Below are 22,633 nucleotides of genomic sequence, written 5' to 3' on the forward strand. Positions count from 1 at the left end.
TGAAATGGTTAGGGAACGATTTAGTGTTTAGTTGTTAAGTTAGTTGATAGGCTTGCCAAGCTAGGAGTATAGTTTGTGCACCGGTCACGACATTTAGTTTTCGGGTCGTGACAATCTTCTTCTTATACCTTTGTGCATTGTAAGGCTGATTGATCTATGTGAGCAATTGCACTCAAGTTTTATAGTTGCAAGTCATGCAAAATTATTTTTTATTTGCAAGATCAATATATTTTCAATCCAAAAAATTCACCTTCATTTTATTATACTATTAAAAAATAAAATTTTCTACTTCCGCTTATACTTGTCACCCCCAACCTACATGAAAATATAATTTTGCCCTTTTAACTGACTATAAAAACATCAAAAAAATTTACCTCTCATTTTTTCACTCCCTTTTTCGAACATTTAGAAAAATAAATGTAACTTTCGAATCTTTCCAAATCTTTGAAACAAAAAAGTAAATGATATTCAAGTATTTCAATATTGCAAAACATAAAATTTACAAATTTTTGAAACTTTTCATAAATTTGAAATTTTCGAAATGGAAAATTTTCAAAATTTCGAAATTTCGAGCAATCTAAGCTTTCGAAATAAAATTTTTTTTTTTCATATTTTTCAAAATTTTGAAAGTTTCAAAATGAGTAAAATTTTCTATTTCAAAAGTTTGAGATTGCTCGAAAGTTTCAAAATTCTGAAAGTTTTTCATTTTGAAAGTTTCGAAAATCTGTAAATTTTGTATTTTGAAAGTTTGAAATATTTGAATATCACTTGCTTTTTAGTTTCGAAGATTCGAATTTACAGTGATTTCTCTAAATATTCAAAAGAGGGAGTAAAAAAATTGAAGTTTTTATAGATGATTAAAAAACTAAAATTGTATTTTTATATGAGTTGGAGGGCAGGGGTGCCTAGTAGAAAACTCCAAAATAATATTGATCACCCTCACTAATTGGAGACCTATACTAAAGGCTTGGAAGTAGTGGCCTATATGCTTGAATGACAAGGTTTGGGTTTTTTCCAATTTAACTAAGGTTATGAATTCAAATTCAAACTTAAAAATGTATTTGCGTGTTCAAATTTGAGAATTTTATCGTCCATTATAATCCTATTTGTATATGACATAAAGGATTAGTTTATGTAATTCTACGCTGAGGTTATCAATGTAAAAGAAAAGACTGAAAGGTTCAATGATAAATACAAATTAAATCAAAATTGATATACTATATAAGATAGATCACACAAGTTCAACCATACAACACCAAAAATTTCAAGTACCAATTGGATTAGAAAATTTTAGCCTCTAGAATAGTACTTGATGACAAACCTTTCTATGAATCTGTTTCAAATAAAAATAAACAAGTATAAAGACATACAGTCCAAAAAAAAAATTCTTTATTTAGTTTCCTATCAACCTCACCTTCTCCCAATACTCTTCCAAAAACTTTGCTACCATACTCTATAAAATCAAATCACAACTTCCTCATTATTTCCCTCTTCTCTTTTCTCAAATTCTATAACTTTATATCTTCTAGCACATACAACATAAAATACCAAATTAATAGCAGTTAAACTTGCAGACAAGAAGAAAAACCTATCTAAATGACCTTCATTTAAATTAGGTGAAACCCAACCAGGTTGTCCATTTCTTGTTGTAATCTTCATTACCACAATCAAAATAGTGTTTGCAACATAACTTCCAAGTGCTGATGAAGACATAGACAATCCCATTCCCAAGCTTTTCAATCCATCTGGTGCTTGTGATGTAAAAAAATTCATCTGTGCTACATAAACAAATGCTTCTGCTACTCCTACAAGCACATATTGTGGTATTTGCCAAAATATACTCAAAGAACTTGTCTCTTTACCGTCTTTGCTAGCGAATTCGAGTCTTTTTCTCTCGACTAAACCAGCAACAACCAAGGCTATTATAGTAAAAGCTAGTCCGATACCGATTCTCTTAAGCTCGCTAGGAAGTTTTGGAGATCTTTTCATTACTTTTACGTAGATTGGTACGATGAGTACGTCGAATAACATGATGAATGCCGATGTGCTTATGATGTCGAATGCTGTCATGCTTGCAGGAGGGATTTGAAACTTGTAGAATTTTCTGTTCATCGTTGAACCTTGTTCGACGAATAGGGAGAGCATTTGTATGAAGACGACCGACGAGAAAATGGTGCAGAACCATACTGGTAATAGTCTTAATATGCATTTCACTTCTTCAACTTGTGTGACAGTGCATAGTTGCCATGGATTTGGAATTTGGCTTTTATCTTGTAACTTGTTCTTTTCATTTATGGAAATGATTGCAGCTCTATCAAGAAACCTGTTTGTCATTAAGAAAAAAATGAACAAAGAATATGGATACAATATTGAGTAAAGATGATTTTGTTTTCCACTTTTCCTTCTCATATCAAATCGATATATACTTTTTCACTTTTACAAGTAACAAAGTGTTGGTGCATGAATTTTATCGATATAGGAATAAGAAAACCATTGTTTAAACTATCAAGTGAAATCTAGTTTGTTTGATGCTTCAATACATCAAGAGTTGTGTTACTTTGCCACAAAATTCGACAACAATTTAGATGATTAATGCAGTTTAAATATATGACTAATTATGTTTAATAGATGGTTAATCAATATAATAAAGAGTTGTGACTCATTAACTATCTACACAACACAATTAAGCACGGTTTTGAATGTCATTAACTACAAATTTTGGGCATTTGGTTAATAGGTATCATTATTTAAAAACCTTAATATCATATATATTTGAATATAATTTAGATGGCTATAATGAATATTATATATATTTGAACACCAGAAAAACATGGTCAATGACGTTAAAAGTTGTGGTTAATTACATTCATTATATAGTTAATGAGTCGTGACACTTTGTTATATTCATTAACCATCCGTTTAATATAATTAACCACATATTTCAATGACGCTAACATCTAAGTTGTTGTTGATTTTGTTGTCAAGATATCATTTCTCATAAATCAATTACCTCAGCATTAGAACTGACTCTTGTTTGTATTAAAATTATTTATAATTCTAACAAGTTTAATGCACAAAAATGAAAAAACAATTCAATACACTCTTAAGTCGCTTACCTGAGGCCATTTGTATGGAGCATTCTCCTACCACTAGAATCATCCCCTTCTTGAATTTCATAAAGTCCTTCTCCATTTGCAGGCATTTGAAATTTAATTTTCTTCACAGAAGACACAATCACTTGTGCAAATCTAGAAATCGGATTTTGAGACGTCTTCATGTGCCGGTATCTAAGAGTTCCAGTCATAAAAACAAGAAATGAAAAACATCCACAACCAGAACATATCCAAAATCCAAGAATCCAATTTCCTGAAGTTTCTATGTAAGCCAATACTGTCTCAGCCACTAAAGATCCTAGATTCAATGCCACATAAAAGTAGCTGTAAAATAAGGTCTTAGATTTTTCTTCTTTAGGTTCTTCTTCATCAAATTGATCAGCACCAAATGTTGCTAATGCAGGATCAGCAGCTCCATTTCCAAGAGCTATAAGATATATTGATATGTAAAGTATTGCAACTTGAAATGGTGTATGAGGTTCACATAGGAATCCTATTTTTCCACAACCTTGAGGTTTAAGTAAAAGGAAGTGAGTTGACAAGGATAATAAAACCAATCCCTGCATAAAGAAAATATAACTTTAGATTTGGTAAAACTGTTGTAGTTTGCATCAACAGTTTAATTAAGCGCTTATAGCATAAAAAAGTTATCATATAAAAGCTTATGTACAAGCTATTTCGATAATAAAATAATGTCAAACTGTTTTCGTATAAACTATAAGTAGTTTTCATAAGTTAACTTGAAGAGTTTATTGAAATAAGCTGAAAATAATTTATGGACGTATCATAAGGTGTTTTCATAAGCTCAATCACATAGTCTGGCAGTTGTTTGTTGATGAGATAATGTCAACCCAAACTCTAAGATGATATCAGAGTCAGAGTCTATCCTTGATCCATTACACGACTTACTATCAGGTCAGCCCATCGGGTGACTCTGGTTATGCTTCAAATGTCCGAACGTAGGTGTGAGAAGGTGTGTCAAGAGTCTTACATTGGATGAGATAATGCATGTATATGTGTTTGTATTTATAAGTTGTGGGTCGTTTTCACCGTACTAGTCAATTTTGTAGAGTTGAGTTAAGGTCAATTCAAATTCTATGATTTATGTCAGTAGATAAACTCAAATAAACTAAACTAATCCAATCTAACCCAAAATATTGTTTTATCCAACTATGCAACAACAAAATGAATGAATTATTCATTTAGTATAGCCTACCTAAGTTATTCATCCTTTTGGATTTTCAATTTGCACAAATTTCTTGGCTAGCTGGGATAAAACAATGTTCGTATAATAGAATTAAAAATACTACTCTAAACACCCATCCAAACTTGTAACACGCACTTTACTTTAAAAAGGTTAACAACTCCTAATCTCTTGTTGACATAAAAAGATATACATATTGATAAAGTTGCATGTGCATATTTAGTTCATATTAGTATTTGAGTACTTACAATGTTGAACACAACTTGAAAAATGATGCAAGTGAGGTATCTTCCCAAGTATGAGTCACTAAGAAAAGCTCCAATTAGAGAGAAGCAATAGGTAGTTCCCATCCATCTACTAAAAGTGTTAGCTGACTCTGCATTACTCTGTCTCAATACTAACTTTGCAAATAGAACCAAATTTACCTCAACTCCAGTGAAAGCCAATGCAACTAGTAATTGATTAACTGTCTCAATAGTAGAATTACATAGTTAATAAAAATATGATATAATGAAACATATAATACAATTGAATTAAACATGTCTCCAAAAGAGGTCAGATGGTAATGTAGAAATAACTTTTAACAAATGTAAGGTAAAATTGCCAACAATGTCAATCAACATTTAGGTCCTCCAAATTGTAAGGGTTGAACATTTTAGTTCTTCAAGTTTACGAAATAGAAAATTAGTTCCTTAAATTAAAGAACGACAATTAGTGTAGTCCCTGCATCAAAATATCTCTTTGGTAAATATCTATCAAAACAAATAAAAAACCTTGAATAGTCTCTACATAAACAAATAAAAACATATATCAAAATAACTCTGTATATTCACTTGAACAGTTTATTGTTCTATGACATAAAACTTTTTTAAGTTATGATGCTAAATTTAGTAAAACAAGTAAACCGATTAATCTTGTTCAATTTAAAAGACTAAATTTCTTTTTCGTAAAATTGAAAAATTAAATTGACGGAATATCCAATTTCAAAGCCTGAAATGCTGATATACTCCCAACAATATAGATTCAATGTTTCCCAAGGTTTCCCATTAAACTTGTGTCCAAAACCAAGTTTGTAATGATTATCTTGTTTATAGTTATACTCATGAAGATAGATACTATTTTCTATCCAACAACAACATGAATATTGAAAGGTGTGTTGATACCTAACAACAATGAGGCACTCCTCCATCCACCTGTCCTAGCTTTTATAGCAGGTTTTCCATAACAATCAATTGACCCATCTTTTGTGCAAGGACTGATACTCCCCTCCTCATGCCCATCAAGTTCAAACACCTATTTATATTAAAAATCAATTAATCAACTGAATAAACACAAACAAGTACAAACTTAGTTTTTTTGAGTAAAAATTAAATAAAACAAAAAGATTAGGGTGAGCAGAAGAGGCAACACCAAACCCATCAAGAGAAACAAATTTCAAAACAGAAATTGAGAAGATCAAACCTAATTGATGAACATACAACCACAAAATTATGTACAATGTAATGTGCCCCTGACTTTAGAGGTGTACAAAGGACGAGTTAAGTTGGATTTGGTATGTTGCTTACACAGTCTTCCAACTCTATACTCTCTCCACAAAATCTATTTATAACCAATAGAGCAAAATCACTAACGAAAACTCTAGACAAAAAAAAATAAAAACTATAGACCAAAAAAATAAAATCTGTCACTAATTCACTATCCAAAAGTTTTAGGGAATAAATTAGAGATAAATTTCACATTTCCACTCTTGAATTTTTCGTCACTAATTTTTTTTATAATGATGGTAGGGAACGATTTTCTCAAATTAGGTTCCAAATAGACCATATGAATGATGTGTTCTTTAAGCAAGTGTTACATTATGTTGCACAATTTTTTGCTTGATTATTCTTGTGCGTGTTCTAATAGAAGATGGAAACTTTAACCCGGAACTGGGTGAAAGAATGTAATCAATTAAGTTTGAAGTGATAACATATTGAATTCTCTACAATTACAAACATGAAGAAAAAGAGGAAATTAATAAGCATGAGGTATCATGTGATGCATTATTTGGAAGAATATAGAGAGTATGAGTTTTGTGCATAATCTCTCTCATAGTTTTAAATTGCACTTAACAACCGCAATTGCATTCAAAATCTTGAAAATTTTGAAGTCTCAGTAACAGCATTGCAGCTGCAATTTATGCCGCATCTCCCCGCAATATAAAGGTTTACAGCATGACTACAACCAATTTAAAACCATGATCTCTATTATGAATTATTCAAATCAGTTTTGAGGGATAATTTCTCCTAAATTATGCAGAACCTAGACTCAAAGACAAGAAATGTCAAGAATTGCAAATATTGAGTAAAAAGGAAACATGTAACTCGTTGATAAAGTTATCTTGGAAACTATAACAATGATATGCTGTGTAAAAGGGTGAATTTGCTTTCAAATGATTAATCTATTATTAATAGGTTTAAGTATGTATTACAATTAAATATTATAAGTAGCCGTCTTAGCTCAGCGGGTAGAGCGCGTGGCTTTTAACCACGTGGTCGTGGGTTCGATTCCCACAGACGGCGAAGTAAAGATGATCTACCAAGTTTTTATATGAAGATTGGTAATCAGCAAAGGTACTAAATATTGCATTGCACACCAATAAGATGATTTAAAAAAATTTGGAAAAGAGCAAGAGAAAGATGGTGGACCATTAGTAGTGATATATTAGAGTTTAAACAAAGACAATAATTATAAAGGTGGATATCAGAAAATCTTCCGCCCTCCCCTTGATCCCCACATTTTTAAGGAGACAAAAAAATAGAGTAGAAATTATAGAAATTGTACAATAAAAAATTAAGCATATTAAAAAATTAGAAAGCCAAAAATAAAATTAAGCCAAAAAAATTAGTTTTTAAGAAATGATATATTTTGGTACCTTACGGACCATCCTTGTGTCAATCCTTTTTTATTTCTCGAACTTCTTAATGTCTTTTCTTAAAGCAAAATCATGAAATATATGTTTGAGCATATGAGGTAGGTATAATAAATAAATTGATGAGTTTTGAAAATTCAGTCAAAAAGATGAGTTTTGAAAATTCAGTCAAAAAGATGAGTTTTGAAAATGGTAACTTCTTCACCTTTTTAATCAGCTAGTCAACAATATTAATTAGGGGCCTCCAATAGAATGTAGTGTATGAATATCTACTCTTTGTGCCCTCCAAGTACCTTGCAAAATTTATATGAATGCTTTAGAACTAGACACATCACACAGTCTTCAATCTACTAAGTGTAACTGTATGAAAGCATTTATGTTTAAGTAGAGCTGAGCAAAAAAGACTCACTCCCCCGATCAAACCAAAAAAAAAAGCAAGTGGGCGGTTTAAAGTGTTATAAGTCGTGCATGGATATGAATGGACGGATGTAGGTCTGGAAAAGTTGATCCATCGGTACCCAATACGACATTTTCGATTGCCAACTACTTAATTTTAATCATAATTTTAGTTAATAAACTCATTGGTAGTTTTCTTCTTCGCCATCGATCTCCCTAAAACATCAAACCAACCAAATTTGTTTCTAACTATGACTAGATCTATCTGTCTGATGATAATTTTGATAATTCTTCATTGTATGTATGTTTTTAAATATTTTTTAAGTATTTTTTTTATTTTAGTTATTGTAAATTTTAATTAACTTTAGGAGTTATTTAAATAAATTGTTCTCTTGTAATTTTTGGATCAATTAAGTATTTATACTTTTAATATTTTCACTAATCAGATATTTTTAGTATTTGTTTTATTAGTTCAGCAAAATAGATTAACCATTTGAGTGAACGATGCCAATGAAGTTAGGAAATTTTTACTGCATTTCCTAATGATGAAAGGAATACACACTACAAATAATATTTTATTAATATTATATATATATATATATATGTATATATATGTATATATATGTATGTATATGTATATATTGTTAGATTACTTGTAATTCAAGCAATGTGTTAGTTACATATGACAACTAACTAACCAATTGATTAGTTAGTTAGTTGGTTAGAAGATAGTTAGAATGAATGAGGACAAAGCCATGTATAAATAGCATAGCTTTATCAATGAAACGTAGTTGAATTCATTTTAAAATATATACATTTTCTATCTTGCTTGCTGCACAAGAAACAACTTGAAAGCTTAAACATTCTTCTTACAATTGGTATCCAGAGCAAGGTTCATTGATCCAAATTAAATAATGCAAACACGAGTAGAGTGAGAGGATCAAACACGAGAGAAATGAGGGTGCAAACAATGGAAATTTTACAGCCCACATGCCACATTTTAATGGAAAGGATTGGGATAGAAAAAGGGTACAGATTCAAACATTATTTCGGTTCCAAGAAGTACTGGTGATCATAGAAAATGGCTTTGATGATCTAGCTGCAAATCCAATAGAGGAACAAACATCCATATTTGGAGAAAGCAAGAAGAAATATTGTGAGGCTACATGTATTCTTCATCAATGTCTTAATACTGCCAATTTTGACAAGATATCTGATGCAAGAAGTGCAAAAGAAGCTTGGGACATTCTTGAGAAGTGATATGTAGGAGACACCAAGGTTAAGAAGGTGAATTTGCAGACCCTACAAAGACAATTCGAACTGTTGCAGATGGAGGAACAAGAGAAGATGTTTGGTTTTATCTCAAGGTTGAGGAATATCACAAATCAAATGACAGACTGTGGTGAGAAGTTGTCTGAAGAGAAATATGTGAAAAGATATTGAGATCCTTGCATCCTAGGTTCAATTACATTGTGTGTTTCATTGAGGAATCCAAAGACATTTCCACATTGAGTCTTGAAGAGTTGCAGTGAACTTTAAAAGCGAGATAGTAGAGAATGGAGGAAATGAGCAAAATGAAACCTGGTGCTTAGTCGCTGGCAGCAGTATGGACAAGCTTGAATGGCAACACAAATCTACAATAAATGGATAAAGAATAAATTCAAGAAACCTGATGACAAGCCTGAATTCTCATCAAAGGCAAACAATACAAGTGGTAAATCAAGAGGAAAATCAAAGAACTTTGACAAGAAGAAGGTGCAATGTTACACTTGTGAGAAGTATAGACATTTTACTGATGAATGCTGGACTGAAAAAGGAAAACAGAAGAAGAAAGATGAAGATGAGGCATGTGCTGCTCAAGAAGATGATTCTGACTCAAACACAATTTTGATGATGGTTATCGCGAATGAAGAACCCTCTCAGTCCCAATGTTGGTTTCTTGACACTGGATGTTCAAATCACATGACAAGTCATAAGGAATGGCTGGTGGATATTGATACATCAAGGAGGAGCAAGATTAGGTTTTTTGATGATAGAACCTTGGAAGCTGATGGAGCTGGCAACATGGTGATCAAAAGAAAAAATGGCAAAACAGTTGTGATTGAAAATGTGATGTATATTCCAAGAATGAAGAGCAATTTGTTGAGCATAGGTCAGCTGATCCATAAAGGATTTCAGGTGAGCATGAAGGAAGATGCTTCAGAGGTGTATGACATGCAAAAGAAGTTGATACTGAAGGCTTACCTATCCAAGAACATAACATTTGTCATCAATAAACAAGCTGCGGATATCCAATGTCTGGCAGCAATGAGCTCAACTGATGAAAACTGGTTGTGGCATTCAAGATTTGGTCATCTCAACTTCAAAAGCTTGCAACAGCTAGGAATAAAGACTCTAGTTAGTGGAATTCCTATGGTTGATGTCCCTGAGAAGGTATGTGAAGTGTGTATAGAAGAAAAACAATCAAGGAACTCCTTCAAATCACAAGTGCAAGCAAGGAAAAGGAAGTGTCTTAAAGTGGTTCATAGTGGCATTTGTGGACTATTTGAAGTACCATCATTAGGAGGTAATAAGTACTTCATAACTTTTGTTGATGAACTTAGTAGAGTGTTGTCGATTTATTTGATAAAAATCAAAGATGAAGCATTGGAAATATTCAAGAACTTCAAAATAAAAATGGAAAAACAAAATGGAGAAACAATTAAGGTGCTAAGAACAGATGGAGGTGGTGAGTATACATCACATGAATTTAAGGAACTTTGTGTTAAAAATGGAATTGAACATGAGGTAACTGCTCCTTACACACCTCAACACAATGGTATGGCAGAAAGAAGGAATAGAACCATATTAGACATGACTAGAAGCATGCTAAAAGAAAAAGGATTGCCACACAAATTATGGGGTGAGGTTGCTTCAACAGCTTCCTACATTTTAAACAAGTGTCCAACAAAGAAGTTGCCAGAGAAGGTACCAGAGGAGATTCGGAGTGGAAGAAGACCAACAGTAGAGCATCTGATGACATTTGGTAGTTTATGCTTCAAACATGTGCCAGACTAGAAGAGAAAGAAATTGTAGGACAAAAGTGAAGTCATGATAGTAGTAGGATATCATCCAACTGGTGCATACAAACTCTATGATATTTCCCCGAGTCAGGGTGATGGTCTGCAGAGTTGTGAAGATCATTGAACAAGAAAACTGGGACTAAAAATAGAAGGAGACAATTAGTCAGCACTGGAAATAGATTGCCAACAGCCATCACTGGGACTGGCAACAGGAGACCAACTGCACATGCCAGCCTACCAGCCTACACAAATGTCTTTACATGTACAAGATGAGCAACAGACAAGTGGAGATAGAGTTGAAGAAAGGATAGAGTCAAGCAGATCTCAGAGAGCAAGACAACCACCAACACACTTAAAAGAATTTGAATGTTGAAGAACCCTTGAAAAGAAGACCCTGGAAGAAAGCAATGATAGAAGAAATCAGTGCAATTGAGAAAAATTAGACTTGGTACTTAATTGACTTTCCTCCAAAATAGAAGCAGATTGGAGTGAAATGGGTCTACAAACTCAAGCTGAATCCAGATGGAACAATTTCTAAATACAAAGCTAGATTGGTTTCCAAAGGATTCTTACAAAGGACAGGCATAGACTACTCTGAAGTGTTTTCTCCGTTGGCCAGGATTGAGATAATAAGACTAGTAATAGCACTAGCTTGTGCTAGAGGTTGGTTAATGTGCTAGTTTGATGTGAAGTTTGCATTTCTGAATGGATTGCTGGAAGAAGGGGTGTATGTCTCTCAACCACCAGGATTTGTGATTGAGGAAAAGGAGGATAAAGTGCTCGGATAAAGGAAAACTCTCTATAGTTTGAAGCAAGGTCCAAAAGTTTGGAACAAAAGAATTGACTCATTCCTAATTGGCATTAGCTTCATCAAGTGCACAATGGAATACAGAGTTTATGTGATGCATTTCACATTGAATGGAGGGCATGCAATGATCCTACTATGCATATATGTTGATGACTTGCTGGTAACTAGCAGCAACAAAAAAGCAATTGAAGAATTCAAAGAAATCATGAAGGATGAGTTTGAAATGTTAGATTTGGAAAAACTAAGCTATTTCCTGGGCATGGAATTCATTGAGATAGAAGAAGGGTTGTTGATGCATCAAAAGAAATATGTTGGAGAAATTCTAAGAAGGTGCAATATGGTTGACTGCAATCCTGTTGTCACCTCCAAGTGAGATCAATACGAAACTGGGAAAATAAATTGAAGGAGAGCTGGTTGATACTACCCTATGTTAGAATATTAGAAAATATCTTATAATATCTTTTATATTATATTAGAGTATCTTAAATTATTTCTTATGATCAATTTATAATTATAGAGATAACTTAGAATATCTTTCATTATTATTATGATTTATTCCTTATTTAAGATTGAGTCTATGTTTCTCTATAAATAGAAATTAGTATTGAGTCTTTTGTAAAAAAGTAAGCATTAAGCTATTATCAATAATATTCAAACCCTTATTATTTTCTCTCCTCCTTTTCTCTAAAATCTCACACTTTCAACATGGTATCTAGAGCCTATTTCGATCCTCCTTGAACGATCCCGCCTCTATTCCGCTGTCGAGTTCCCAACAATTAGGGAATATAATTATAGTTTCTCTTTTCTAACATTCCAATATTCAGTGAGATTTTTTCGGTAAACCGTGTCCCAATTCTGGTTTACCCCTTCTTTTAGCTTTTCGTTTATTTTCAGCAGATCAGTCGTAGCACTGTTCATCGTGCGGTACTGTTCACTGCTCAAAAAAAAAAAATTAGGGTTCTATAAACCTTTCCACAACCCATTAGGGTTTGGCGCTCTAACCAACCGAGCTAAAAGGAACAATGGGGTGATAAAGTTTACTTTGAGAATCATTATTATTTGCATGGTTATTAGGGGATTTTGGTTGATCGTTATGATGAGATGATTGAGAATTATCATCCTGGTTTTGGTGATCATAGGTGGCTACTTGTGACTCATTTTGTGGGGGTGTAAACCATGTGGGAAATTTGGGGATTACCCTGTTGAAAGGTGTTTGGAACAAATGGATCGTGCTTATAGTTTTCGGGATAATAAGATATTGCAGATGTATGATTTTACTCACAAGTCACTTGCTAGTAGAAGGGATCCGATTTTTGGTGGAGGAAACTCTCAAGCCTTTGTCGTGGCAGCTGTTGCAGCCCTTATGAGTGGGCTCTTAGCTGACAGGCTTGGAAGATTTGCAATTCAACTGATGGGATTCTTCTTGGAGCACGATTATTCTCTCTTCGATGGTTCCAGATATGCCCTTACTATCCAATTTTGATCAACGAAAATATATGTTATTGTTCAAACAACCGTTATCTCTCCAGTTTTGGAGGCATTTTCTTATTCCGTTGATTGATCACGACTTCGTTTTGTTAGAGTCGCACTGCTTATTCTTTGATGTTTGTCATGCAATTTAGTTCTTACTAATATATTATAACAATGGCTTCTCTTCCCACCGATGATCATTTCGGTGGTGTCCCTTCCACATATGAATTATATTAGTGACGACTTCTTCCGTTGGTGGTTATTCTAACGGTGTCTTTTATTTTCATGACTTACTTTACCTTGACAATTTGTCCCAGATGCACTGGTTTTGCCTTTCTCTCCTTGAAGCACGCCTCTCTCTCCTTGAGGCAGATTCAAGTTTAAATATTTTGAGTCTCCATTGTTATTAGTTTGAAGCTTCGAAATGCAGTTTTTTAGAAGAACGGAGTTTGCTTTGTTCAATTGTCTGCCATGAATTTCTCTCAGGCTGATGATCAATCAGACTATCTGGCTAGGCTATATTTATAGCAATTCTCTCTAACTTCACATGCATCCCTGAGTTGCCTCTCCATCTTTTTAATTATTTTGTGGAGCAAAACATTGTTTTCTTGTAGCAAGCTAAAGCTTAGTAAGCTTTAGCTTGAGGGGGAGTGTTAGAATATTAGAAAATATCTTATAATATCTTTTATATTATATTAGAGTATCTTAAATTATTTCTTATGATCAATTTATAATTATAGAGATATCTTAGAATATCTTTCATTATTATTATGATTTATTCCTTATTTAAGATTGAGTCTATGTTTCTCTATAAATAGAAATTAGTATTGAGTCTTTTGTAAAAAAGTAAGCATTAAGCTATTATTAATAATATTCAAACCCTTATTATTTTCTCTAAAATATCACACTTTCAACACCCTATTTAAGCAAGTTGTGGGTTCACTAAGGTACTTGTGCAATACAAGACCTGATATCTGCTACAGTGTAGGTGTTATCAGCATATTCATGGAAAATCCCAAGCATTCCTACTGGATGGCAGCCAAGAGGATCATGAGATACATTCAAGGCACATTGGAGCATGGTATTCTGTTTGCAACAGATTTAAAGTGAGAAAATGAAGACTTGGTAGGCTAATCATATTTTGATTGGTGTGGAGACAAGAGTGATAAAAGAAGCACATCAGGCTATGTATTCAAGTTCATGAAATCTCCAATAGCATAGAGCTCAAAGAAGCAACCAGTCATAGCATTGTCAGCTATGCAGCATACCAAGCAGTGTGGCTGGAATCATTGACAACTGAATTAAGAATTAAAATATGTAGGCCAATACTATTGATGATAGACAACATCTCAACCATAAATCTAACAAAGAATCATGTGTCTCATGAAAGAAGCAAGCACATTGAAACAAGGTTTCACTTCCTAAGAGATCAAGTTGGAATATGCAAGCTAAAACTCATATATTGCCAAACTGAAATTCAATTGACTGATATCATGAAAAAGGCATTGACGACAAGTAGATTTGAGGAATTAAGACAAATGATAGGTGTAGTATCACTTAGATACTTGAATTAAGGGAAAATGATATATTACTTGTAGTTCAAGAAATGTGTTAGTTACATATGACAACTAACTAACTAACAACTTGATTAGTTAATCACTTGGTTAGAAGATAGTTAGAATGAATGAGGACAAAGTCGTGTATAAATAGCATAGTTTTATCAATGAAAAATAGTTGAATTCATTTCAAAATATATTATACATTTTCTTTCTTGCTTGCTACACAAGAAACAACTTGAAACTTAAAAACTTGAACATTCCTCTAACTTATATTAGTAATATGGACCAAGTGTTGAAAAAAGAAAGTATGATTATGTTGGTCTAATTAAAAGCCAAGCACGTTGTGTCTTTGGAAGAAGAAAATAAAACTATGTGAAACCTCGGGGATGGGCGTCTTGAAAAAAGAAAGTATGTTTATGTTGGTCTAATTAAAAGGCACCTACATTTGAGGAGAGATCTCTTGTAATTTTTATGTGTAATATTTTTTTCTCTATGTCTTTTGTCAAACAATAGGAGTAGCTAATTACTCATTAATTAGAGATTAAATGAACATTTTTGAATCCATGTAGTTTTGATTATCGTATATTCTTCTTGGGAATCGAACTCGGTATCTGAGGGATAAGTATTAATAGGAGAGAAGGATATCTGGCAATAGCAATGGGAATGAATGGACGGTGGTACTTATCCCCAACCAAAAACTCGTTTCTAATGGGTGAAAAAGGGAGGCGAAAAAGTTGTAACTATCGGTGCATAAATGTCGGACTGTTACACAATTCTTCTAATTAACATAAGAGAGTAAATAGTAATTTAGTAAATTTTATAATATTTTCATGAAACTTTTGATATTAAATGTAATTTTTAGTTCATGTGTCAAAACTTTAAACCAGAGTAATAAATAAATCTTTCAATAAAATAAAACTATTATTTCAAAAGAAAATAAATAAATTATATTTTATGAATTATAACCTTAAATGTTATATGTAGACTTGAGTTAACTCCAATATTATAATATTATTACTAACTGTTATATTTATGAAATATTATATACTTAAAACTAAAAAATTAAATATTATAATTTGTTAAATTTTAGTAAATATTAAATATTTATGATATAGAACATAAAATATTGAAAATAATATAAAAATAAATGTATTTATTTTTTGCTAAATTAATAAATTTATAATACATTAAAATATTGTACAATGTAGGTGCTTAATTTCATTTCCTCTCTGAACTATGATATTTGAATATGGAATTACTCATTCCTTCATTTCTAAAACATGGGTGAATCTTTTGAATTTAGTTGTGTCTTTACCATTATCAGGGAAACCTTGGCTACAAATCATTTTAGAAAATATTAAATTCTTTGTGGATTTTATAGTCTTTTTACTGTAAGACATATTTATTATCTTATGCATAAGTTGCCTTTCAGCTAACTGTGTTACAGTAGATTGTGAAAAGAAACTTTAAATTTTGTTGACTTGTATAGCCTATGGCAATTGGAAATAATCACTCAGAAGTTTATGATGTTTTCCCTAGCAGTTGAGAGTTGTCTTAAGACGAGAGAGTTTCTAGTTGTGAATGAACTTCCAGATGAATTTTCAAAAGATGTTCCAAGTAAACCACAAAACAGAGAAGTGGAGTTTGCTATTGACTTGGTGCCGTGAACAAGGCCGATTTCTATTTCACCCTTTAGATGTCACCTAAAGAGTTGGGGGAACTAAAGAAGCAATTGAATGACATGCTAATCAACGAGTTTATAAGTTTATAAGGTCGAGTGTATCACTTTGGGGAATACCGATCTTGTTTGTAAAGAAAAAGGAGAATTCATCAAGATTGTGTAGGGATTCCTTACTGTTGAACAAGGCTACAATTAAGAACAAGTATCCACCACCACTGATTGATGATTTATGGAGCAACTATAGGGAGCTCTAGTGATTTCAAAGATAGATTTAAGGTCCGGTTATCATCAGCTTAGTGTGAAGCAAAAGGATATCCCTTTTACAACATTTAGATAGAGATATGTTATGCCTTCTGGCGTGATCAACACTCCAACAATATTCATGAATTACATAAATAGAATCTTTAGGCAATATTTAGACAAAAAAATTGTCTTGTTTATCAATGACATTGTCAAAATGTGAGTTTTGATTGGAGGAAGTGAATTTCTTGGGTCACATGATTAATCGTGGGGGAATTATCGAATGTTTATAGAAGGATTTTTTAAAATTGTGTTAGCCACAACTCAATTGACAAGGAAAGAAAATGTGTCTGATTGGAAAGAACAATACTAATGTAGTTTCCAAGAACTAAAAAGGAAATTGATGACATCACTAATACTAATTCTACCAGATCTGTTGGGATTATTTGACGTTTGTTGCAATGCATCATACCAAGCTTGGGTTGTTTACTGACACGTGGAGGAAAAGAAATGGCGTATGCATCCAAGTAACTATAGGTTCATGAGAGGAATTACCCACTCACGATTTGGAGTTGGCCACTATAGTTTTTGTTTTGAAGATTGGAGACACCATTTATACGAATCAAGGTTCATTGTCTTAAGCAACCATAAAATTTTGAAGTGCTTATTTGATCAAAAGAAACTTAATACCAGACAAATGATATGAGTGAAATTCATAAAAGACTATGGTTTTGAGTTGTAATATCATCCGGGTAAAGCTAACATAGTGATAGATGCCTTAAGCAGGAAAACGATACATTTGTCTGTTATGTTAATAGAAGAGCAAGCCTTGATGGAATAATTTAGGGATCTAGATTTGGATGTGAATTTTTCTAAAGGGAGGATTGTTTTCGAAACTATGACGATGTCAAATTAATTTTTAGATTTAGTTTTGGAACGTCAAGCATTTGATGATAATATTCAAGGAATAAGAGAAGGTGGTGAATGGTAGGAAATGATAAAGTTAGGGGAGAGAGACTGTATTCCATGTGATATTGAGATTGGTATATAATTAATATTTCTTAGTTTATTAAACTATAACACAATTATGTAGACCAAGTGGAACTAGATTTAGATTCCTTGATCAAAGTGTCAAGTGCTAGTCTTGTGGATAGAAAAAATATGATTAAGAAGAGATATTTCAGTAAAGGTGATCTGTCAAGTTCTTTGGTGAAGATCGGTAATCTAAAAAGTTAGTGAATACTTCACACAATGAAGTAATTAAAAGAAATTTGGAAAAAGGGGAGAGAGGAATATCATTTTCTACTCAATTTTGGCTCCCTCTAATTTTAGAAATGACAAACAGCGATCGATGATACTAATCGGAATTATAACTTAATGGTTTTATTTTTATTTTTATAGTTGTGACAATGACTCGATTTATATTAGTTTGATAAAATAATGAAAAATGAATTTACCCTTTAAATTTCTACTCATCTTGAGTCGATATCAATCAAATCACAGTCCCAACTATAAAGACGAGGAAAACCCTTAAATATACTTCCGAAGAATGTTAGCCATTATCGATTGTTAGAATTTTTATGACTTTTTAAGTACATTAGTACTCTAAAATTCCCTAATTATATGACATATTTATAGTTGAGGTTTAAGTGAAAACTATTTTAAAATTAAATAAAAAGCTAATTTAAGCTATCTTTAACTAAATAATTTTTAATTTCAAATTTAACTCTTAAAACCAGAACTTACAACCACATGACATAGTTTATACTTGTAAGTTTTAGTTCATGGGTCAGACCATTAGTCCACATGCTTGTCTTGGGCGTCTGCTAATTATCAAAAGTAGGCTTGTTTATTTTTCATGGCACTTTTTATTCGCACAATAAAAATAAAAATGTTTTATGTAAATTCACTTTTTTTCTATTTAGTTAATTGTAAACAAAAATGTGATTAATTCAATATAATAAATAGATAATTTAGATCAGATTAAAAATTACAATTAATTATATAATTAAATTAATTATATTTGTTATGATTTTAATTATTTATTCAATTGAATTAATCACATTTTTACATGATAATTAATATACCACACAGTATACATTTATTTATATATGTACTTAAAAAACAAATAAATAATTAAATAAATATGTGATTTTAATGTATGATCCCTCTAGTTTTAATTATAAATAAATGTACGTTCACATTTATTAAAATCTATAATCAATTCAATTCATTTATTTTTCTTGATTTCATACTTATCTCTAATTATTATGATAAGGATATATTTGAAATAATATCACTAAATGTAAATCCAAAAGATTACTTCAAAAAGAATATAGGACGGAGACAGTTTGACGAAGAAGAGATACCACTAAGTACTAACTAAATCAATAGTAATCATGAAATTAGTTTTTCAGGATTGGTTTTGTGCATTTTTTTCTGGGCAAATTTTTTCTTTATTTTAGAGTATTTAGTTACGGTGCATTTTTCTAATAACTGTACTTTTATAATTTTACTGTTAGATTAATCTGATGGTTTAAGATTTATTGTTGAGACAGATTGAGACAAAACCAGATTGAAAGGATGTGGTCTCAGTACATTGAAGGTCGTGAATGGGTGAAAGTTTGTCCCAACGTTGTGAACCAATGCAGCCAGACAAATTTAATCTTAAATTTTCTCTAGGATAATTTTAGAAAATTGCCATTAATCTCACCATAATAAATATTTCATTATAAAATATAAGTCATTTTAATAAAAAAAAATTATCTTAAATTGTAAGTCATTTTATAATATAAATAAAATTTTACACTATTGTTTTAATTTTGTCTTTCTATGATTTGTATTTCTTTATTTTATCAATGTTATTTGTTTGAAAAGTAATACTCAATCACTCTATTCAATGTTTTAAAAACCTGTTCGCGCATCGATTCGATAGGAATACAGTTACAGGGTTATTGGTCAAACCACGAGGTCAATAATCAAACAACCTAATTGAACTAGATTAATTTGAATGACTCTGTCGTATGATCAATCTTTATAAAAAGATACTTTTGTATTCAACTAGAGTAAAAAAATTACTTAGTTTCTAAATTTTAAGAGAAAATACTTACAAAATAATTAATCTTATCAAAAAGAAAAATAGAACATCTTAGTATATATTTTTTTTAAGATAGAGTATATTGGTGAATTTTAAAAATAAAATTATATATAAAACCTAATGCTGTCAGTTTTCAGTTTATTTTAATTAATTAAAAATCTGTTTTTCTCAAAACCGGTTCGGTTAAATAAAACTGCTAGTCACCGAGTTTCATCCGGTTTTACCAAGTGACGCGAGCATAAGAGATCTAACTAGCCGTTCAAACCGGTCACTTCATCGGTTTCTGATCAAACTGGTCCGATCTGATTTTTTAAAATACCGACTCTATTACCATTATGAAGTGCATTTGCTGAAAGGAAAAAAGACCTATGGTATATATGGTAGTGAGAGAAATAAAGTTAAATCATAAATATTTTAAATATATGGTAAAACATTTTTTTTATAGAAGTTTGTTGTGACAATTTGCTGTATAGAATAAACGAGAGTATTTTTAGAAAATAAAAAATATTTTTGATAAATTAATTAGTTTTATAAATTTATGTACATTTGCTAAAATGACTTATACTTTACGATGAAGGGTAATAATTTTCTCATTTTCCAAGGTTTTTTTTTTAAATACGGACCAATTATCACAACTCAATATTATAATATTAAAATGTCTTCTTCCCTCTCCCCTTGAACCCCCACTTTTGTAGGGAGACACAAAATAGAGTAGATTTTATTTTACCCCTTTTCCTTCATCTCCATCAAATATTTAAACAAAATGAGTGAATCTTGTCAAAATCTCTCCTACCCTCAAAATCCTTCGTTTCCTTTAAAATCTATGGGAGACAAAACTTAATCCCTCTATACTTCATTTTCCTTTCTCCAAACACAATATTGTAAGCAAATATCAAGAAAATTCATTCACTATGCTCAATGATAAAAACATACACAATAACTATGAGCTAAATAAGAATTTTACATAGCTTTAGATAAAGAAAGGATATATTTTCATACCTTACGGGCCATCCTTGTGCCAATCCTCTTTTAATTCTCGATCCTCTTGAATCTCCTTCTTAAAACAAAACCATGTTACACATGTGAGAGCACTTCATGAGTTAAGTAAAATTACAAATTTGATGAGCTTTGAAAGTTCAGTCAAAAAGGTATATATGAGTTTTGAAAATGATAATTAAATTCTTCACCTTTTTAATCAATGAGTCAAAAATAGGTGTCACCAATAGAATATGGTGCATGAATCTCTACTCGTTGTGCTTTCCAAGTGTCTTGCGAAATTTATATGAAAACATTTATGTACAACTACAAAGCTTTCATGTCATATATATATAGAGAAAAAAACAACTAATACTATATACTACGCTCCATCTCATATTTTTCTCAAAATTTCCTAATTTTGGTTACACATCACTTTAATGTATATACAATATATCAATAAAGTATTATTATTTTTCATTATATCCTATAATTATTGTTATTGTATATTTTTTTTCAATTCATGTAATTAATATAAGAGAGTAAATAGTAATTTAATAAATTTTATAGTATTTTTATGAAACTTGTGATATTAATTTTATTTTTTAATTCATGTGTCAAAACCTTAAACCAGCTATATAATGTGAGACAAAGTGAGTAATAAATGAAACTATTCCTTTTTAATAAAATAAAACTATTCTTTCAAAAGAAAATAAATAAAATTATATTTTATGAATTCTAACATTAACTGTTATATGTAGACTTGAATTAATTCCAATATTAAGCATAATAATTATTACCACTAATTTATTATATTTATGAAATATAATATACTTAAAACTATAAAATTAAATATTTTTTGACTGACAAAATAAGATATTGTAATTTGTTAACTTTTAGAAAGTTTTTAATATTCATGGTATATATATATATATAAATGTATTTACTTTTTGACTAAATATATCAATTTATAATAAATTAAAATATTTTCTTTCTTAATCTTGTAACTATTATACATAACTTTTTTCCGCATCAACTACTATTAATACTCAACACACAAAATTAACCAGTATTTCAAGCTGATACAAACAATTTGTCCACCTTCAATGAAAATATGTACCAAATATTTTGTAGCCCAACAAACTGACTAATCAAAACACTTTGGGTTTTGTACCACGCACCCCCCATTTTTTACCTTCCACCCCCTCAATCATGTGTAAAAGACCATTTTACCCTCAATTTCATCTATTAAAATCCAAATAAAATTTGACTTTCCTTTTTTACCTAATTTCTTCGAAAGTTTGTAATATCTGAATCTGATCCTACCCACCCCTCGAACATTTGAAACTTCCGAATCTCAAAAGTAAGTAAAAATTCGAAGCAAATATTCGAAATGTATGAAACCCCAAATCGTTCAAAAGTTTGTATCATGTTGAAAGTTTTGAAATGGAAGTCTCGAAAGTTTGAAAGTTTAGAAACATAGAAACTTTCGAAAGTTTCATGGAATTAGAAAGTTTCGAAATGGTTGATGCTCGAAGAAATTAAATTTTCGAAATAGAGGTCGAAAATATGAAAGTTTCGAATGATGAAACTTTCGAAGTATATTTTTCCCATAAATAATGAAAATTTCGAAAGTTTCGTTGAACAAGAAAGTTTCGAAATACAGAAACTTTTGAAACTTTCGAAACTTTCGAAGAATATGAAAGTTTCGAAATGCAAAATTTTGCAAAACTTTCGATATATGTTGAGTTTCGAAAATTTGGTATTAATGGAAAGTTTCGAAATACATTTTTATTAGTAATAAATACTAATAAATAATAATAAATTTATAATAATAAATTTATAATAATAAATTTATAATAATAAATTAATAGTAATAATAAATTTGATATTTAATTTTGGAAGTTTCAGTCATTTTTAAAAAAAAATTGAAAGTTTCGAAAGTTTTGAAACTTCTGAAATTTTCGAAATTGAATTACTTCGAAAGTTTGAAATTTTCGAAGTTTTCTGAAAAAAAAATACACTTCGAAAATTTCATATTCATCCAAAGTTTCGAAATTTCTGGAATATTTCATTTCGAAAGTTTGGTATTTTTCCAAAGTTTTGAAATTAGTAAT

At 30.9% G+C, this 22,633-nt stretch overlaps 1 protein-coding gene and 1 non-coding gene across 9 annotated transcripts; one reads left to right on the forward strand and one right to left on the reverse strand.

Annotated features, from left to right (window-relative positions):
• Positions 1-1,190: 1,190 nt before the first annotated feature.
• Positions 1,191-20,824, reverse strand: LOC101497547 (protein NRT1/ PTR FAMILY 7.3-like). Of its 8 annotated transcripts, XM_027335859.2 has the most exons (7): positions 20,541-20,685; positions 7,434-7,521; positions 5,481-5,610; positions 4,743-4,783; positions 4,566-4,671; positions 3,117-3,673; positions 1,191-2,323 (listed from the first exon to the last, which is right to left on the reverse strand). In XM_027335859.2, the coding sequence occupies exons 5-7, from the start codon at positions 4,665-4,667 to the stop codon at positions 1,462-1,464; spliced, it is 1,521 nt and encodes a 506-aa protein (XP_027191660.1). In that variant the 5' UTR covers positions 4,668-4,671; positions 4,743-4,783; positions 5,481-5,610; positions 7,434-7,521; positions 20,541-20,685; the 3' UTR covers positions 1,191-1,461. The 8 variants fall into 8 exon arrangements, with proteins under 8 accessions (XP_027191660.1, XP_027191656.1, XP_027191657.1 ...); XM_027335855.2 differs by lacking the exon at positions 7,434-7,521 and adding an exon at positions 20,729-20,824 and having other exon boundaries at positions 4,566-4,783; positions 20,541-20,598; XM_027335856.2 differs by lacking the exon at positions 7,434-7,521 and adding an exon at positions 20,729-20,821 and having other exon boundaries at positions 4,566-4,783; positions 20,541-20,595.
• Positions 6,806-6,878, forward strand: TRNAK-UUU (transfer RNA lysine (anticodon UUU)). The gene has a single exon. It is a non-coding gene; the product is annotated as a tRNA-Lys (tRNA).
• Positions 20,825-22,633: the final 1,809 nt, after the last annotated feature.

Source organism: Cicer arietinum, chromosome 6 (assembly GCF_000331145.2).
Source record: "Cicer arietinum cultivar CDC Frontier isolate Library 1 chromosome 6, Cicar.CDCFrontier_v2.0, whole genome shotgun sequence".
Classification (NCBI taxonomy): Eukaryota; Viridiplantae; Streptophyta; class Magnoliopsida; order Fabales; family Fabaceae; genus Cicer; species Cicer arietinum.